The following is a 20,946-nucleotide window of genomic DNA, read 5'->3' on the forward strand; positions in this document are numbered from 1 at the left end:
CCTTCCTCAGTTATTTGCATTTGACTCTATAATAAAGGAAGCAGAGGTTACCAGCAAGACGTTCACAAACACGCTAAAAGAAGAATATGAGTCACTGAGACTTTGACTGATCATAACCTTTACCGCAAAAAAATAACAGGCAGTCATGCTACCGCACTTCTTCATACAGCTCATGCAGCACATGTGCAGCGTGATAAAATTAGGCTGTGATCTTGTGACTCGGCTCGTGTAAATGCCACATATTAACCTGTGCAAGCGTGGCACTTTTCTGTGTCTCTCTCCACTATAAAATCAAAAGAACAAAAATATGTCTTAATAGTCCACAACGTTACATGTGTTTCATCAGTAGGGGCCGCTGTAGATGCTGACTTCACATTGTGTCATTGTATTATATATGCACTATTTGACAGTCACCTCTTTAAGTTCAAGTTAACCTGGAGAGGGAACACAATGTGGGTTGGACAGGTGGAAGCTGACTTATTGATGAAGCCTGACCTCTAGTGGAATTCATGCAGAAACGCAGACAAATGGAAAGCAAACACCAACTGAGTCAAACATCTGTCTGAGGTAGCGACCTGATGGACATTTGTCATATCTTCACAATGAGAGTGAACATTTTTACCATATACTATATACCAGTGGAAGTCAGTTGCTTGGTATTTTTCAAATTAAGATTTCACATGGAAAAAAAAAATATGAGAAGCGTATGCAATACAACACATTCTTAAAGATTAAACCAGGTGTTTTAATTTAAACGATGTTATGAGGGCCAAAAAGGTGTTACTATTACTATTTTTTTTTTTTTTTTTACAAAAACAGACTAAAAAACAGATCTTTTTTGTTAAATGAAACTGTGTTGCAGAACTTAAGTTATTTTATTCTGTCCTACCTCATTGCACCAGCTACAATCATAAAATACTTATGCACCAAGGCATCAGTTTTATTAACAACATAATTATGTCATAATAATGTATAAATCTGGAGCCCGAGTGAGTACATTCAATACTTCAAGTACATTTAGTACATAATACTTCTTCACTTTTACATTTTGAAGACAGAAATATTTTTGATACTCAGAAATACTCAGATTCTTTACTTCAGTAAAGAATCTGAGTACTTCTTCCACTGCTGTTATAACTCACTTAATGTCATTCAGATCCGTTTTTGTAGTCCCGTAGCTCGGGGAAATATAATGTAAATACTTGTGTTTGAAGTGGTTTCGGGAAGTATTTATGGTGGGGTTTTTTGTCCTTCTTTTGTGGGGAATATAATAGGGACAATATTGTATACCTAGAGGTGCTACATGCTTGGACATGTCAATGTTTATAGACGACAAAGGAGCACCGGTTTTCTGCCTTTCAGTAAAAGGAGACAGGACTCGAAAAGAACATGTGGAAAAAGTATAGTACCCACTTTATGACCATCTTGATCTTGCTTGTTATATTTTCCCTTTTCAACTCCAAACTTGTTCTCTCCCAGTCTTCCATTTACCGTCTGTCCTCCTCTCCCTCACACTGTATTCCTCACCCTCATGTCAGTTCTCTCTCTCCACCCTTTCACAGAGAAACCAGAGCTGTCAAGACACGCTGAGCAAAGTCAAATTCTCCCACAGGCCCGTCCCAGGGTGTGTCCCCCTGGGTGTGCACACCTCGTAATGCATGAGTCAAACCTGCTTCTTTGTGTATGAGTCCAGGTACAAACGCTGAGGCGGGAACGCTATTTGCCTTCGCTGACATTTTAAAGAAACAACTTAAAGTTGCACAACCAGTTTTTTGAAACTAACATAGATCATCTTTACTGCAAATGGGAGGAAGGATTATGAAAAATTAGACAAACTCTCACCGTCTCTATCCCTCCTAACATCAATATTGTCACTACGTTGTAAAAAAAAAAAAAAGGATTATCACAAAATGTAACAGCTTCAAAAAAAAGAAAGGTTTTATTGCATAAAATACTCAAGACTACCAAAAATAATCAATTTATAGTACAGCAGAAGAACAGCTGAGTGATTCACAGAAGTGGATGAATGTTGCAAGACATTCTCTATTATATACCCATACAAGGACAAACGATGAGATTCATGCCTGGAAGTAAAATCATGGTTATGGATATTGACTATTAATTTATTTTTTCTTTCATGTAATAAAACATTATAACGTGTTCTTGCACGAATTTGGTCTCGGCCTGCACAGGAATGTAGCGGTTGCTTAGGAGTGTGTCAGTAAAAGCAAACCAACTAGTTTGATAGGACTTTCAGCAACACAACGAAGAAGCTAAGGCACACTAAAAACACTTTTCATTCTCCAGAGGGGTTAATTACCAGGCTCAAAGGGAATTAATCTAAATATTCTTCAGTTTAGTGGCCAAGAAGGAACATCTGCAGCCATGTCAATCAGCCATCGCACTCTGTGTCATACTCATCAAGTGTAATATAAGTATAGTATAGACAGCACAGCAAAGTCCCACAGTTATACCCCTTTGTTAGTAAGTAAGAATAAAAACTCTAGAGGCAAACAGCAGTTAAGAATTATAATTAAAACAAATGCATTAAAAAGGTGCAAACACGACTTTAAAACTACATTTCCACATACAGACTACATTCAGCTTCCGACTCCATGCCCCTGCTTCCTTCTTACCTCACGCAAAAACCACATACAGAATAAAAGACGCACAGAGAAAAAGGAATAACACATGGGAACAAAACCAAATGATTAATTAATGATTACTTTTGCATCCTGTGCAAATTTTAGTCTGAATACCAAGGTTGATGTTAAACTAAATTGGGCTAAAGCTATGCTTTACACATAATCCCTAAACGTCCTTACGTTAAGTGCACTTGGGTGGTCTTGCATTGAGAATGACAGGAACAGATGAGACCATATACTCATATGCAGAATGGGAAAAAACACCGTGGTAATGCTGACTTAATCTAAAATAGAGGTCCGTGCATTAAAAGCAGATGCGACATCCAATCACAGTCCACTTCCAGACATCGCTCTTGGATGGTAGAGGAGGGTGGTTTTCCACTGCCGAACCAAATCTAAGTGAACTCAGCCATCTAGGATCTTTGGTGAAATGGTGAAAGTGTGAAACTGTTCAATGGCCTGCACAGATTCAGCTGCGAGTGGAAGGTGGAAATGTCTGTAACTGGGTTGTGTGAGGAGCTTGGGTCTTTAAGCGGAGGAATAAATGTATTTGGTCTTGGCCAGGCCGTAGAGCTCGTCCTCGTAGCGCGGCAGGCAGCAGAAGAGGATGGCACACCCGATGCTGAGGATGGTGGCGCCCCAGCCGAAGCCGTAGGCCCAGGTGTAATAATAGTTGCCCTCGAAGATCAGCTCGTTGAATTTGACGGGGTAGATGATCAGAGCGATGATCTGGAGGATCACTGCGGAGAGACAGACAGAGGGGGACCTTACAGTCAGCCATGCAGCGACACAGGCAGCAGGAAGTGGAACCTTCACATGAGCGTCATACATCAACATCTTGATATTTGTCGCATCAAAGTGAGTCAGATCACCGAAACGCTGACGGTTGCCTCACAATTCATTCCCCAGACAGTGGTGACAGCGATTTCTTAAATCCTATATTACACAACTTTAGAATGAAATAAAATGCATTAACCCATTATATTTTAAAAACATGTCAGCACTCAAGTCACACTCCCGATTCTGTTCTTACCTAATAACAAATCCCATACAACAACACACTGGTGAATGTCAGGATCTTTGTGAAAACTGCAAAAGTGGGTTTGTTTTTTTATTTCTTTTAAATGAATGAGGCCCAAACTAATAATCCAATAATTATGGTGCTAGTGAGATGAAACCACTACAGGAGGATACTGCAATATCTGCCCAGACGGAGTTATTTTGTGCCAAATGTCTTTGTAAAGTCAATACAAACAATACCTTCGCCTCCCTCTGGCACGTTTGAAACACCTGTGAGTTGTGGCTGTCTGTTTCACCTGTCAGTGTAAAGACGTGTCATCGTGTGAATGTGTGTGTGTGTGTGTGTCTCAGACTGCCTGTGGGGTGAGTCACATAAACAGACTGAACCAGCCGTTCCCATGGTTACCAGAAAACCTCGCCTTCCCCTCCTTCCTGAGAACTCTCTCCGCTTCCTCCACTCCTTTTGTCTCTTTACGCCTCCTTCCTACGTCAAAACCTTCACAAATTATTGTTGACAACTTTTCTTTGGAATTTTCCTCAACTCTATCCTTTCTTAATATGAAATCTTGAATCAGACTTCCCCTTTCACGTCTCTGTTCTTACACATTCCATTAACCTTTGTCTGCCCGTCTGCCTCACCTCGATGTCTCACACTCAGACTGTCGCCAACTTAGTATTCATTTGTCAAATGAAATGACCAGCATTAGACACAAAACTGCCTACCACATGGTCTTGTAAAATCAATTTACATTTTTAATAGTAGCTTTAAAAAGTCACACTAGGACACTGCTGTGGGCAATTCATTCCTTTTTTTGGTTCAATCAACATGTGTTTCTAGCAACAAATATTTAAACCAGTGTTTTTACTGATTCTTCAATCCGATATTTATTCATTCAAATCATAATGCCAAATGTGTTTATATTCTTCAAAGTGAGGTATTGTTTTCATATTAGGTATTATAGCAGTATAGCAAAGCAACAATACCCAGCCACATTTTTTTAGATAGTTTTGGTGTTACCATTAAAACAGAATATATCTTAATTATCATTGTACTTATTGTACAACGATATTTGCTGTGCAGCTCCTGAGATGGTACTTTTTTAATTTCCACACAGGCACGCACACTCACACACCACACACAGAACGTAGCAATACAAAGAAAGATAAAAGAAGAAGTAAAAATAAGTGGCATATCAATCACAATTAAGTGCTTTATCAAATAATTATTGCACGTTAATGCACATTACTCAGGTGTTGAGATATCTGCACAATGAATTGTGTTTGAGTGGCTCAAACATTCCATTATTTTAAATTAATAATTCAAAAACAACATGTCTGTCTAGGAATCATGTAATCATGTAATCTCCAGACCTGCTGTGAAGAGACTTGGTTTTATCTCTTTGATTGTAAATTAATATTAGCATTGTATTGTCCTGAGAGCCAAAAAAGGTGCCTTTAAATAAAATGTATTATTATCATTATTATTATTTCTTCAGGAAAAAGATTAGTTTCAACAAAACTGTCCACAGTAAGACGGTTATAGATCAAAACTCAGGCTTAATACCTCCATTTGAAAGTGTTTGTGTGCTTCAGGTAGACTGACACTTGAAAGCAACCATTGAGGCTGTTCCCAGTAATTGAAGGTTAATTTCTTAACTCATGACATGTAAGCATGAACATGTCCTCTGAGGATGGATATCAGTTGGTCTTCTGTAAGTGCAGTAAGGTCTAATATTAACATGGTTATTCCGACATAACGTTCCTGTGAGTGCGTTTGTGTGAGCATCTTACCGACGACGATCAACATGCCTCCTATGAGCGGCAGGAGGCTGAGGTTGAGTGTGCAGCACAGAGCCACACAGGAGACGATGAAGGCGATGATGAGGATGAGGAGGCCGATGATCATCAGAGCAGCCACCGCCTGAGCCCAAGCTGGAACATCAACACAAACGTGCATTTGGTTACTCACACAGCTAAACAGCTTACAGCATCGGGCTGCTTTCTGAGATTCATTTAGTTTATTACTGTGAGCTCAAAGCTATGAGTGAATTCTTCAGGAAGCGTTTTCATTTACAGTTCAGTTTATATTCTCTTAAAAATACAATCAAGAATGGTGGGCTCTGTGTTTATGCAACATTGTGTTTCAGAAAATATCTGAGGAAACTAAGGATGATTTTAGGGTGAGTGCATCACTTATAAACATGTTCACATAGCATTTATTTTCCATTTAATTGAATCATCTGGTGTTGCAATGTGTCCACGTGGTCTTCAGTCTTTGTTACAGCTCTGATAGTCTCTCTCGCCACCAACAGCATGAACTCACGTAAGCGAGACTCAAGCTGATATGGAGAGAGAAACTCGCCACACACACACACCGCCGCCACACCCTCAGCAACCCTTTCCCTCTCTATGACAGCCTGTGATATTCAGCAGACACGGCAGCTATAATTATGAGAAACATGCAGCGCTGATACGGTCTGAAACAAGGCAACTCCCATCGAGCGAGGTGGTGGATCTCTGGGCCCGAAGTACAAGCCACTGCACTCTTTGTACAAACCATTATATGAGACAGAAGGGTGAGTAAATGTGTTTCAGTGGGGAACTTGCTGCTGTGTTAAGATCTCATGCCTTAAAAAACAAAAACCCGACACATTTCAATTAGCGTCGCAAACAGGCTTCACACAGTAAAAACCCTGCATGCTGCACGGATGTCATACAGCCAAGCATGGGTGCATTTCAAACATGAAGTTACACCCAGTGAGTCCACTGTTACTGGATCGGCCAACACCCTAAATTATTCACACCTGCCTGTATGTTCAGGTCGAGCCCCACCTGCCTCAGCCTGAGGTATATCTGAGACACACACACACACACACACACACACACACACACACACACACACACACACACACACACACACACACACACACACACACACACACACACACACACACACACACACACACACACACACACACACACACACACACACACACACACACACACACCAGACCAGTTCGACTGGTTCAATTTCTCCCAATGAAGTCGCAGGTGGTACAACCTACTGAACTGTGTCGTAATGTCACACTAATGTCACTTCATGATTCTGTGTATTAGAGAAGGGCAAAAACTACAGCCTCCTTTACGGTTTGTTTTAATTATCCCTCCACAAAATGATATCGTCCATCAGAACACGACATAACGTAAATAACGACAGCCTTTCCCACTGAGCATCTTAGCTATGGCTGAAAAACAATCATTTAATGGAAGTCGTGTCGTGAAACCTCACGGAAGATTTAGTGGGAGCTTCTGTTGAAAGCACAAGGTCGCTGTTCTCCCAAAACAATATGCTGCACATACATTATCTTAGCATTCCAGCATTCTGTGGTTTTACGACAGTGTGATGATTCATTATCTGCTCTGTGTGTGTGTATGTATATATATATGTTAAAAGTGCATCTTTTTGGGTTTATAAACTATAGAGAGTTAATTTAAATTTTCTTCAAGCACATACGAGACAGTGTGAATGTGAAATGTGCATGAGCTCTACTTGTTGACTTCATATATATATTTACAGTATGAGTCGTACGGTGTGACATTGTTGTGCCGTGTCTTCAGGCCTGTCAGGGCGTGTGCCTGTCCCTGTTACTCATCCTTAATGCCATCCAGCTGTTCAACATTCTGTGCTCCTTCTGATCGAAACTCACTCTTTAACTGTGACTACGTAGAAAGAAGAACAGCTCTACCTAATGGATCCTATCAGAAAAATAAAAACTCACAGCGACTCTCCCACATACAGTGCTCAATGCCTCCGCCGTGACAAATAGGTTTGTTCTACAACTAAGGAGGTTTTTTTGAAAGAAACAAAAACAAAAACACTATCTATCAAATCTCGACGCCCTGTGCTTTCCTTGAGAGGATTTCTTGATGGGAGACTAGCCGGCAGCTCTCGGTGCTGGGAACACACCAACCAATGTTTTCCTCTAGTTTCAGCCTCTCCTATGTGAGGATTTCTTACACGTGACAGTAAACTGATTAGCTTTGGGATAAAATAAGGGATTCGACAATGCTTCGACATTTTCTAGACAAAATTATCAATGAAGATTCATTGATTATGAATATAATGTTTAGTTTAACATTTTTTTATATTTTACATTGTGATTTCAATATATTGTGGCTTATTGTACAATTTCAGGATTTTTGTTTAAAGAAATCTTAATCCAGCAAATACAATAAAATACATTTACTGTGCTCTGGTAACAGTTTGTTACTGTGAAAGAGTCCCAACTGTACAGGATATGATGATATGACGCGATATCATCCCAGTAATTATCTACGTTACATCTCATGCTTTTTGCCCATGACACACTCAAACCAAAACATGTTTATTCCTGTAGTTCCAGCGAACACACGTACACCGAGTCTGCTTGGTCCGATGCCAACATCCATTACGTCCTACATCCGCATGTACCGACTGTGCTGCTCATGTTTGTTTCCTCGCTTTTCAGTTCACCGAACTTAAGAGCAGAGTCAAGAATGCTCCAAAGCAACCTCAGGGCTAAAATGTATCAGAGACCCGGCCAGGAAGTTTCTGGCAGCGGTGGTCGTCTTTTGTTCAACTACTTCAGTCCTGCTGAGAGCTGGACAAGGCAGCAGCAGCAGCAGCGGCGGCGGCGGATGTTTGGCAAATTCTCACATTTGAGGAGAAACCATCACTATAAAAAGGCTTAAAGGCTTAAAGAGTATATATCATTATCAGGATGGTTGCAGCCCGTTGCACCACATGAGATGATTGACACTCTGACGGACGGGCTTGTCAGAGGTTAACAAAGGCTCCCCTTCACTCCCGTCAGCATCTGACAGGCTTGCTCTCAGGTTACGCAGTCAGGACTTAAAACAATGCAGCGTTTCCAGCAGCCATCCTGAGAGACCCCAACATGCTCAGGAATTCAGGCCATTAGACCTCTGATGGACGCGGTGATACCGCAGTCTCTGGGAACATGTGTACGTTTTCTCTACCAACAATCTAATAGCAACAACGCCGTCTCTGTTGGCGAGTGTGTGTGTGTGTGGAATAACACAAATCCAACCTGAGCAGGAGGCAGTAAGAGAACAGAGGTCTGCTCTGTTCACACGCATTGTTCAACACCGTCTCAGAGTGTTTGGGTTGAACTTCTGTACTGAAGGAACATCTCATTAACAGTTAAACAGCCATGCTTGTGTTAACAGACATCCTCAATCCTGCTTCTCCTGGAAACTAACAGTCTAAACCTGCCTGGAGGTGCTAGTGTGAGTTTGTGCATTGAAACGTTTGACCCCAGCAAACCAATATAGATGTTTTATTTGAATTCAATTATTTTAAAGCTCAACTCGGTTCAACTCCCTTTACAAGTCTCCACAAACACCTGGGAGGTTTTATTATAGTGGTATTAGAAGTAGTCATTGTAGTTAAACTGGTACTGGATTAGTAAAGTATTGATGTCGATGAGGTAAATCAAATGTAGGTGTGGCGGTTGAACATATGTTCTGCTTTCTAGCCTGTACAAATAAATAATAGTTAAAACCTCCACTGTCACAGTTCCATAAGATTTTATCCAGCGTGTTATTGAATGGTTCTGATAGGATCTGGTCTGCAGTTCATATCACGTCACAGCGATATTAAAAATCAGACTGAAGAGGAAAATGTGCCGTATTTCCTGGAAGTGGAAGGTTTTAGGAGAAGAAGCCACAGGTTACTCAGCTGTTGTGTATCTCAATCTGGGACAACTTTAAGACTTTGGGATTTAAAGTATTCTGACTGGCATATACTGTCAAATTTAAATATTTTATTAAGTTGTATTTTTTTTGCACTAAAGGCCAGTATCCAGTAGGTTTCTATTTATTTCTCTTTTCTCTAGTTTTCTCTTGTTGGAACAATTCAAACACTGTGTGATGCTGGGCCACACATATATAGAGGCTGTATTTAGATGTTTATACATGAAACACCTACATGAAACCACCCTCTTATCTCCTGTATTTGCTCGGGCTGGGAATGATAACAAGCGAGTGAATCATAGTGAAGAGCAAAGTTCAGTCCGCCTGACCGGCCGAGGCTGTTGCAGGCCTCAGCCCTCCTCCCCCCTTCTCCGCCTGGAGTTTTCGGTTTGCAGTCAGAGGTCGAGTCCTTCAAGTAACAATATGTGAATGTTGAATTTTACACCCCGGTGACACCCAATCATGCTGCTGTCTGTATTAACTCGTGCGTCTCCCTCTCGGCATGCCGTCTGCTTCTAGGATCTAGATCGTGTTTCGCGCGGCGTCAACTTGAAACACTTACAGAACTCCATGAGCGACTTGCATTCAAAGTTTCCGCTCCTGCCTCGGCACTGGTCCCACATGCTGGCGTAGTGGGACTTGGCGTCCTCGTCCTCGACCCATCCCGAGGTGGCGGCGATGGCGATGATGTCGAAAATAATGGCGAAGAGCAGCAGCAGGGGCACGATCCACCTGCACCGGGGGTAGGCGATCCCGCAGCGAAACATGACCGGGCGGAGGAGTGCGTGGAGCGGGCAGAAAGACTGGGCGAAGGCGTGTTGTAGGTCCGGTTACGCGGCGTCCTGTGCGTCTTCGCGCAGAGAGAGAGTCTGTGAGTCGGTGGGTGTGGTGCGGAGAGTCTCCTGGTTAAAAAAAAAGCCCCACCCGAGTGTGTCATGCAACCTGTTTTTGGGAACTGAAGGGCTGGGCTTGTCGGGGCTGTAGACACGGAATCAGGCCCAGCCCCGTTCACTGTGTCATATTACACCCGGGGGGGAAACGGCTTCTGTTGTTTAACCGGAATCCCGATTCCTCACCGGTAATATTTGTAACAATAATAATATTTGATCATTTTCTTAGGTTGGGGATTACAACAGGTTGCTATGGAGTGGGCAGTGAGTGGGCGGGGTGTGAGAGGAAAGATTAAAGATATGATGCAGTACATGTAGCTACCACAAGATGGCACTGCTCACCATAACGAGGAAACCTATAGTTCAGTTATAAAGAGAGAAAATACATAATTATTTATGATGAAGAGACATGCTTATCTTTTAACCACATACATCTGAGTTACTGACTCGTGTTCACCAAAGTTTAGTACCAAAGTTGATATTTTTTCCTTTTGATTCTGTGGCGTACGATTGGAATAGTCTACTATTTATAAGAAAATAAGTATTTCTTTATAGCATTTCTATTTAATTGTTGATATATTTATTTCATTTATTTATTACCACATTTTTTAAAGTCGAATTAATCATTTGGTACTTGTCACTGTGCGTAAGTATTTTAATATTTTAAATAAAATATATATTACATGCATGTTAATGTATTTATTCTATGTTTTGCTGCTGTCATGGCCAGGTTTCTCGTGTAAAGGAGGTAGTGGATCTCAGCCGGTCTTGCCTGGTTAAAAATGGGTGAAATAAAATCTGAATAAAAAATATGCATCTAAGCCTGTGTGTCAAATGAACTAAACTAAAGAAAGAAAGTGACAGTTAGTGGTGTATATAGTATTTAGTGGCTTTTATTTTATTTTTTTCACACTTCATGATCTTTATATAGTGTATGGATATTGCTCTGCTGTGATAATCCCACTGGATCAATAAAGTTTGTCTTGTTTTATGATTGAGTGGCGAAACACATAGCAGAGTGGTTTTGAGAATGTCCCTGAGGGAGATTTTGGTGGATGCATCCATCAAAACAGCAAATAATGGGAAAACTTTTGGCAGGAATCTGGAAACCCTTTATGTTGCTATCTCCGGTGCTTCGTAACGTGATGACACTTTGACAGCAGCCTTAGTGATTTTACTGGTATAAAGGTGACTCCTTCTCACAGCTTCAAGCTCTTATATCTCGACAAAACATGATGTAATATCTCAAATGAAACCTGTAAGAGCACACAGTCTGTCACCAGAAAAAAAATGGGGGTCTAAATTCCCTGATGTCCACAGTCGGCTGTGTTTGTAGATGTAGACGATTCAAATAGTTGTTGTTTGGGAGGATTTTTCTATTTAATATAGCTGGCAGGACTTGAAGCCCTTGTTGTAGGTGCAGGGTGAAAAGACTGGTTGAATAAATAAATGCTAATGTGAAATAAGACAGGACCCGCCACAGAACACCTAATTATAATGGGGTGAGAAATTAAAACCACTGCTGGTGTAAAAGTAATATTCTAAGGACATATTTTTGAAATAATAACAAATAAATATGAGACAACTGACGATGGATTGTTTTATGTCAGAACAAGAAACATTTACATAAAACAATGACTATATGATGACAACAATAATAGTTGGGCAACCCTGGATATAATACCACTTTGGGAAAAACAACACACACAACACTTCACATAAACCAGGGAGTCACAATACTGATTCTTTGGCATTATAAAGCCTAAATATATATATAATAGGTCTGTTACGGCCTGAAACACAACACACAACTCAAACTGAGTTGATTACCTGAGTGCAATTTTAAGTGTCTTCGGTCTCTTTATTTTCAAAGGTACAGAATGTTATAACCATCAGTCAAAGCTGGCCAACCATAACAGTCGAGACAAAATAACATCAGTTTGGAAAATATCTTCCCATTCAAATGTCAAAAAATATCAGAATTCATGGTTTGCCTTATCTAGCACGGACACAGATGTTTTCACAATCAGTTTTAACCTTCCTGTCCGGGTTAAGACGCTCTTCCTCCATCTCAGCTTCAGTCGACACGTCGCAGCCTTTATGTAATCTAGTATATCTCTCCATCTTCCTGTTTCCCCGTCGCCTCTTGTGCTCAACAAGATGCCATCACACTGTTAGAAATCATTCCAGTCCCTTAAACAGAAGTCAGTCACTATAGGTGCTGTGGGACGTCATGCATCCGACATGCATTTTCTCTTTACGTGTGATGTTTTTTCACTTACAAAATTTGTTCCCGTTTGTTTCTTCCTCATCTGAAACGAGGGTTGAAAAGGAGAGAGGGTCTCGTATGCTGTCCAGCTTGTAAAGCCCCCTCAAGCAGTTTTATCATTACGGAAATTGGGCTGTATAAAAAAAATAAAATGGTTTTCTATTCCACTTCCTTCTTTTGATCTGAGTCAATGTTTGCTGTCTGCCTGGTTATTATTGTCTACTATTTTAATTCCATACCAGTTAGGATCTGAACTATAAGGCTCTTCATACACAATTAAAACCAGGATTTAGCCTTTTACCTGTTTTTCTTTTGTTCACACATCCTTATTGCTTACATTACTGATTACTGTCTTCCGCGTTTTATTTTTACTTTGTCAGTAGATATATTTATTTATCACTTAAAGGGATAGTTTGGAATTTTGGACATTAGACCTTTTTTCCAAGTCAGCCAATGTGTTGGAGACGTCTGGACACGTTTTCAAGACATTTCATTCAGTTCTTCTAGTTGCCGAGTTAGCTTATTCTATGGCTAGCGCTAGTCAATGGTTCTAGCTAGCATGGCATTATAAAACATTCATACCAACTCCACAGTGCACCCGAGGCATATCAATTATAACATAATTATAATCGATGTACATATGTGTTGATAGAATGTTTGAAATAAAACCAACCTTGCATTTTTAAGGAGTAAGTCTCAGCAGCAGAAGCAGCGTGTCATACTTCCTAGTAGGCTATGGCAGCGGCGGAGTGATATCACCTAGCACTTATAAGTTACCGGTTCTATAATAGTTTGTTTACCTGCTGTCATTGTTACAGACGCAGAGTGCAGTGCTAACTTCTTCAATCTCACCGAAATGGACACTTTTGGAGAATATACTGAAACTTTTGAAGACTCTGATGAGGAGTTTTTTTCCACCCAAACCCAACCGTACCTGTACGAGCCTGAATATACAGAGGAAGAGTTGTGCAAGAGGGATGCTCAAAGGGCAGAACGTGAACGAGCGTCTGTGGAGACCGAGATAGCCCCCGCTGGAGCTGAGAACCGGGACTGAACAAACGGAGACTGGTGGTGCCAGGAGGGAATCCCCCGCAACGTGTCCGAGGGTTTACGGTTCTTGGACGAAGCAGAGGTTCGGGTTCGTGGTGCGTAATTGTGGGTTGGCTGGGCCGTGGGCTGCCCGGTGTTTGCGTGAGGTCCAAACGCTTTTCACCCTATTTACAACGATTGACTTGCGCTAGCCATAGCACAAGCGAACTCGGCAACTAGAAGAACTGAATGAAATTTCTTGAAAACGTCTCCAACACACCGGCGGAGTTGGAAAATAGGTCTTATGTCCAAAATTCCGAACTATCCCTTTAATCATCCAGTCTACCATTTTTGTTGCAGCAATTGAGTTTGAGTTTTCACAAATGGGGGCTCGCCTGGGATGAAAAAATGTTTTTAAGGTTAATTCTAGCCTTAGTGTAACAAATTGGGGCCTATTTCTTACATTTAGCTCATCTGGTCTCTTTTTTCTTGATTAGGTTTAACTTTAACTTCTGGTAGGGGTTGTTAATACTGTGAACGCCATGGAACTATAAATAGGGATGTTCTAACTGAGTGGATCACGGTGCACTCCGGAAGGCCTGCAATGTCAAACACATGGGATAGTGCTGCCCAGGGCACCTCTACTGCGGGAGTCCTGGCATATAACATCCAACCTGTACAGGTTCAGTATGACCACCAGGAAGTTCTTGATGGCGAAGAACACCAGCATCTGGTGTATAACGCTGAAGTAGGCCATGACGGTGAGCCTGACCACCAGGAAAGGCCCGTCTTGGATAAACAAGGCCTCCATGATGTTCCATATGTCCGTGCTGTGTTTCTTCAAGAGGGACACGTCCTGGACCCCCTGCTCCCCCTCACTGTCTGGCTTGGAGTTCACCACTTTAAAAAAAATAAAGACACGCAAAAACTAGAATGTCAGAGACAAAAGAACACTGTTGTATCTATATGTTTGTTTGGTTGTTTGAACCTGACTTAAAGCCTAACAATGGATAAAGGTTGCAAATTAGCATCATTATCTAGAGAAATCCATAAAGCACTGTTCTCGCCCTATCATTGAAAGTTTCAGAACAGCTACTAAATGGGCATAACTTTACTCTGCTGTTTCCAACTTCGAATAAATAAAGTATAATTAGTAAGGAATTAGATTTACTCTGGTGTGATTATGGGTGTGATACCAGCAGCTTATTGTTGGTGTGCACATAAGGGATCATGTTGCTGATGTTGTTCCACTAATGTATAGGCTGACCATTAGACACAGCAACGTTTGGGAAGAGTACATTCTAACTGACTGTTTTACTTTTATCTAAGTACATTTTTTTTTTTTACACAAGAACTTGAAGTACTTGAGAACAATCTTCTCCTATTCTTTCCTGAGTAATAGTTTCCTCCTGTATGTCAACACTTTCTGTTTTTACACTGCATCAAACATACTGGATGCAGCTCCAACACGAACAAAAACACGCTGTACACACTTTAGGAAAAGCAGCTCATTAATATACACAACGATACACTCTGCATTCAACCTCTAAGTGCTCTTAATGCATTATGACGGTAAAAGTACACTTGAATTATTATTATGAATCTCAACACCCATTATTTAATTTGATGAATAATTGAGATAATTCCTGGGAGTTGGCTTTACCGAGAAGAACGTTTTTTTTTCTTGCTTATCCTCCCATCCATTAGCTGCTGCGTTTACATTCTTTTCTGTGCTCCATGTAATAAGTTGCAGAAAGCCATCTGCTATTTGTGCCACGCCCGATAATGGCTTCCTTTAAACTTCAGAACTGGAGACTTTGTTTGTCCAAATCTATTTATATAATGAATGAATGAGACTGGATTTCCTCCTAAACACTGTTAAGGTTTATACAAACTCCTCTAGTACACCCTTCCTGTTAGTGATTTATTTTTGTGAAGAGGCTGTTTTGAGTATATGTGTGTCTTTGGGGTTAATAGTTTACCAAACATAGAGAGATAAAGGAACAAGTGATTCCAACTACTTTTCACTGTTTACTTACAAGGCCAGCACGGGCCTGGACGCTGGAAAAAAAAACATGGCTGTAACTGCCTAATGAGCACCAAAGTTAGTTGGTTTTTGACACAAACACGCACTGACCGGACAGATGTAGCGGGAACTGCAGCATGCTCCAAGTCCAAACGGCTAGGATGATGTAGACCATCTGAGGACTCTTCTCTCTGCAGGAGACACGTAGAGGATCTGGTCAGAGTCACTCCATTGTCAGGAAGCTGCTTATTCCAGATTAGTTCCCTTCACTTTAAAAGTACATAAGTTCACCTTTGCCTCAGTTGTGTATGTGTGTGTGTGACCATACTTATATGCAAAACATGACTAGCCACCCACTTGACATCTGACAGCGTCTCGCTGTTAAATTCGAGGATGTCTGCTGCGGTGCCAACGAAGATCAGGAGGAGCTGCGAGAGCTCGCCACGCGTGACGCCACCTCCCAGTGGGAGGAGCCACTTTCCCACGATGAGGAGGATGAGCAGGATCTGATGGAGGGCCAGGATCCAGTCGTTGGAACAGACCGTCGTCAAGAACTGGTTAAAGTTCTGGAAAGGCAAGAGAGATGGAAAGTTATTTCAATGAGTCAATAACTTAAAGTGAGGGTTTGGAGTAAAATGCACTCTAGGTAATTTCCACCATGACATCCACCCAAACACCCCCTCAGAAGCATTTTTAGGGATGGTCAGCATTGGTCAAGATAGGGAGATCAGCCAAATGGCTTAGTAATAGCGCGATGGTGCATAGTGTATATCTCGTAAATTTCCCCACTAATAATGCATGGAATGTTACCAAACTTCTGCAGTAGTACACACAGGGTCTGTACTCACAAAACGAGGCATTTTAAAGTTTGTAAGTACATCAGGAGTTTATTTAAAAGAACACTTGCCTGATAGCTTCTACTGCTAAAGCTACCGCTGTTGCGTAGACGGCACTTCCGTGTTTACCCCACTTCTTCTTCTTCTTCGTTGGTGTTTAATGGCAGTCAGCGTTTACCCAGCTGTTTCCGTGACAAGTTCCGTGTTGACAAGTTTTGACATGATAATACAAGCATTTATAAAAAATGAGCGAAACTTTTTCATACTCTGGCGTGAAACTCACGTCACGGAAACAGCTGGGTAAACGCCGACTGCCATTAAACACCAACGAAGAAGAAGAAGAAGCGGGGTAAACACGGAAGTGCCGTCTATGCAACAGCGGTAGCTTTAGCAGTAGAAGCTATCAGGCAAGTGTTATTAAATAAACTCCTGGTGTACTTACAAACTTATCACCTATTTGTACTACTGCAGACGTTTGGTAACATTCCATGCATTATTAGTGGGGTAATTTAGGAGATATACACACTGTACCATCGTGCTAGTACTAAGCCATTCGGCTGATCGCCCTATCCTGACCAATGCTGACCATCGCTAAAAATGCTTCTGAGGGGGTGTTTGGCTGGATGTCATGGTGGAAATTACCTAGGGTGCATTTTAATCCGAACCATCACTTTAAGGGGATTTTCTTACATGCTTCCTTTAATGTGCATCCAGCTCTCAGCTTAGTCGATGTTCCCAGTGTATGTGTAATATTTGGTCTGACAAATGTTTCCAATTCCAATAAGTCATCATTTACAGAAAGAGGCTGGGACTATTTGACATTTTAAAAAACCAACAATGTATTCGTTCGTCTCTCAGTACTTTCAGGCAACAACAGAGAAATAACCTAGATCAGCTTTGACCACACAGACAATATTTTGCTTGGGGCATGGAATCATTTTTAATGGGATTTGTTGAATCCCATTGAAACAAATGAACAAAAAAGAAAAATTGTTACCCTTTAATGACTCCATTATTTTTTGCACAATGTGGACTTTGTTTATCTGGCGTGCAGCCAGCTTTTGCAGTTGTGCAACAAATATTAGCATTCTAGTTCTCATGGGCTCAAGGGTGTAGCCGCGTTTCGCTGCTTTTTTTCTTCTTTTATACGAGCCGTTTTAAATGCTCCCCTCTTACTGTTCTTGGCCACATCGGCTTTCAGTGCTGTTCGGTTTGTTATTAATGGCAGAAAGTCGCTGCCCTCTCATTTTACTGAAGTAAATTAATATTGCTTACAATGCTGCTCTACATCTTGCATTCTCAGGTGAACATTACAATTTTGTTCTTCTTGATTTAAATGTTGCTTTTGATACTGTTGATGATCATATTTGACCTGTTCATCTGAGAGTCTTTTCTTCCTATTAATGACTTTGCAAGGTCTTTGGAAGTATTTCTGGTTGTTTTATAGGGTTTCTCTGACCTCGAGTGTTAATTTGTGAACCTTTTTTATTCTCCATCTGCTTGAAGGGCATATGATCCGTCTTTTATTGCTCAACTCAGTATCTGGGTGACTCATAGCTTTCTAAACTTAAATCTTTGTCTGTATCTTTAGTCTGTGTCTTTGTCTGGTATTCACTTCACACATTGTGAAATTACACTGAAATGAAACCAATTCCACAGAATATAGCCCAACTGATGGTGGAAGTGATGTTTCATAAATGTTGTTTCATAAGTATGCCAGAAAATACTATTATAATGGGCAAATAAATAACCAGGATTGTATCACATGGGGATACTTTTCAGATCGGATGAAACTAAGCTGTAGGTTTTTAGGCATCTTCTATGCAAAAGAGCAGTGTGTCAACAAACATCAACAATCATCCTTATTACCGAAACCGCTTGACCTTTTAAGTTCTGCTGACCTTGGCTTCGGTTCTCTACCAAGGACGGCTCTTCCCTGAATCCAGGCCCTTTTTTTCCGGGAAGATCCCTCTGAATCATCTGGAATAATGTTTATGTTTTTCTCTTCTGAATTCACTCTGTATGAAACCCCACTCGCATATGCTAACAACAAACAGAAACAAACAGGGCAACATATGTTAAAGTGTCCTTAGCTTCTTTACTGTGAATTTTCCCCAGTGAAACTTAAGCACTGTACACTTTACATTGTACTGTACACTGTGCAACGCACTGTTAACATGGCATGAAAACTGAACTATAGGCAATATTTTAAAGATTGGGAATATTTCCATGTTAAGGATATTGATTTTGGGAGGTATGGTGTATAACCATACCTCTTTCTTCAGTTTCCTAAGGGTTAGATGAGGCTGTTCAATATGAAGCTAAGCGCAACCCAAAATCCAGTAGTTAGCATGGCATATAGCATAAAGACTGTAGCAGGGGGGGAACCGCTAGCTTGGCTAGCCTTCCAGCACCTCTAAAGCTCACAGATTAACACTTGTTTGTCTGTTCTTTGTAGGCATATCATAAAAGAGAGTACGTTCTTCGAGGCAAGCGGAGTTCAATCAGTCTTTTAGTCATCGAGTCTTACCTGCAGGTTTGTGAGGTTTCCCTGGGTCTGGTTAATCACCCTACGCACATTCTCCCACGAGTCGAGCTTTTTGCACTGGAAAACATTGAAAGAGGCTTATTTTGCAGACTGAATTTAACAGATTTCTTTTCACTAAGGTTAAAACTTAAAAGGTTAAAAGGCAAATGTAGAATTTGAAGGAATCAATAAATGAATGAATAATCAACTGTAGCAACATGTGCAAAGAGCACGGGTTGTGACCCTCCCACCCACTAAGTATTTGTGTTTCTGGTACCTGATTGCTGCTGGCTTTGTCCCCCCGGTGATGCAGCTCCAGGATCCAAATGGAGGGAATGATACTGATGAGAAACAGAAATATAGGCGGCGAAAACCTGCAAGACAACCGACAACTTCATCTGCACAAGTTCATAGAGACACATGTGATACAAACCATAATTATGTGTCACACATCAATAACCATATAATTTCAAAGCTAGAAGTTATAAAAAATATAATTGCTTTAATTGCTGAAACAATCAGTCGATTAATAATTTTAACCATTTGCCAAGCCTAAATGTGCTGATTGCAGCTTTTGAAATATGAAGATTTGCTGCTTTTGCTCGTCTTATATGAAATATAATATATTTGAGGTTTATACTGTTGTCTGTTGACTTTTGAAGATTTCTCCAATGATAGCTGTAGCCCTACAATTGGGTATTTTATTATCACTTGCTTTCAGTTTAATATATGCCAAGATAGTCTGATCTTAATAGAAGAATATGCTTTTGACCATTTTTTTACATTTCTTTTTATAATTGTGTGTTAAATTCAAATAAATACTGTCACTGAGAACAAAAGAACTCTAGTCTTTGTTTGGTGCAGTTTGAGTGTAAAGGCTACCACCCCATCCTCACTGTCCCAGTACCGGTTCAACAAAAGCAGGCAGGATGCGGGGTATTTGGGGCGGTGGGGGAAGGGGATTAAAAAATGTCAAAACAAAACAAAAAAAATCATGCATAAAAGCACACAATTTACAAACAAGTTTGCGTATCTCGCCTTACCATTTGTAATCGTTTCCCTTACGGTTCTTAAGCGTTATTATCATTTCAACGACAAGCGGCAGCAGGAGGAAAGTGAGGAACCAGTAATTGTAGTCTTTCTTCACCCATGTCACCCTCCAGACGCCGGTCAGAGACACAAGGATGAACAACGCTCTGGTGGTGCTCGCGGATATGAACTTGAAGAGGCAAATCATGCTGGGCTCGGTGTAATTCCTGGAAAGTAAAGCTCCCGGAGAGCCCGTGGCTGCTGGTTCAACAGTGAAGTGGGGAAGACGTTTTTTTTTTTAACAAAGTCCCCAAAGTTTAAGCCCCGCCTTGAGAGAAAGACACGTCCGCCTTTACCTGCCAGGGGACCGGACAGCGGAGAGAGGGATGGCGCTGCTGCAGGACTCCAAAGGCTGCTGGTATGTCAGTGATATCATTCAATGATTTATGGATGAAATCATGGTACCGTCAAAAAAAATTTAAAAAACTAAAAAAAACTGAGAATGTACAGGAGAGGGCAGCAACACATAATGCTCAATCCCCAGGAACAACAACATGAACTTCCTCTGCTGTTGAAGTTGAAGGAGAATGACTAGTAGGCTGCTCGTTCTCCAGTGTAGTTCTGCTTTATAGCTGAGAAATCACGTGGAGGCCGTTTAAGTGCTAATACCACAAGGTATAAATATTGAATTGCAATTCAAAGTTGAATGCTTCTGTGGAATTGTTTTATTTCAGTGTAACTTCACAATGTGTTAACAAACACCGGAAGTGAATACCATGACTAGACAGACAAAGATTTAAGATTAGAAAGCTATGAGTCACCCAGATACTGAGTTAAGCAATAAAAGACTGAATATCATAAGCGTAGGAAGAAGAGAATATATATATTTATTGTATTGTATAATATATTACATTATTGGGT

At 40.8% G+C, this 20,946-nt stretch overlaps 2 protein-coding genes across 2 annotated transcripts; both read right to left on the reverse strand.

The window, feature by feature from the left end:
• Positions 1–1,913: 1,913 nt before the first annotated feature.
• On the reverse strand, positions 1,914–10,302 carry perp (p53 apoptosis effector related to pmp22). Its single transcript, XM_084021842.1, has 3 exons — positions 9,982–10,302; positions 5,457–5,597; positions 1,914–3,385 (listed from the first exon to the last, which is right to left on the reverse strand). Exons 1-3 carry the CDS (start codon positions 10,184–10,186, stop codon positions 3,174–3,176), a joined length of 558 nt encoding a protein of 185 aa, XP_083877968.1. The 5' UTR covers positions 10,187–10,302; the 3' UTR covers positions 1,914–3,173.
• Positions 10,303–11,895: 1,593 nt separating this feature from the next.
• Positions 11,896–20,462, reverse strand: LOC311021418 (transmembrane protein 26-like). The gene is made up of 6 exons (XM_084021978.1): positions 20,040–20,462; positions 19,274–19,370; positions 19,000–19,074; positions 15,991–16,199; positions 15,745–15,824; positions 11,896–14,507 (listed from the first exon to the last, which is right to left on the reverse strand). Exons 1-6 carry the CDS (start codon positions 20,231–20,233, stop codon positions 14,215–14,217), a joined length of 948 nt encoding a protein of 315 aa, XP_083878104.1. The 5' UTR covers positions 20,234–20,462; the 3' UTR covers positions 11,896–14,214.
• Between the last annotated feature and the right edge of the window lie 484 nt (positions 20,463–20,946).

The sequence above is a fragment of the Eutrigla gurnardus genome (genome assembly GCF_963514095.1).
Source record: "Eutrigla gurnardus genome assembly, chromosome: 11".
Taxonomy (NCBI): Eukaryota; Metazoa; Chordata; class Actinopteri; order Perciformes; family Triglidae; genus Eutrigla; species Eutrigla gurnardus.

Coding starts and splice junctions, on each gene's coding strand:
- perp (XM_084021842.1), bottom strand. CDS start 10,186: ATGTTTCGCTGCGGGATCGCCTACCCCCGGTGCAGGTGGATCGTGCCC. Junction 5,598..9,981: donor CAAGTCGCTCATGGAGTTCT/GTAAGTGTTTCA, acceptor TTGATGTTCCAG/CTTGGGCTCAGGCGGTGGCT. Junction 3,386..5,456: donor AGGCATGTTGATCGTCGTCG/GTAAGATGCTCA, acceptor GTCTCTCCGCAG/TGATCCTCCAGATCATCGCT.
- LOC311021418 (XM_084021978.1), bottom strand. CDS start 20,233: ATGATTTGCCTCTTCAAGTTCATATCCGCGAGCACCACCAGAGCGTTG. Junction 16,200..18,999: donor GAAACCTCACAAACCTGCAG/GTAAGACTCGAT, acceptor TTGCCTTTCCAG/AACTTTAACCAGTTCTTGAC. Junction 14,508..15,744: donor GTTCCCGCTACATCTGTCCG/GTCAGTGCGTGT, acceptor TTTTTTTTAAAG/TGGTGAACTCCAAGCCAGAC.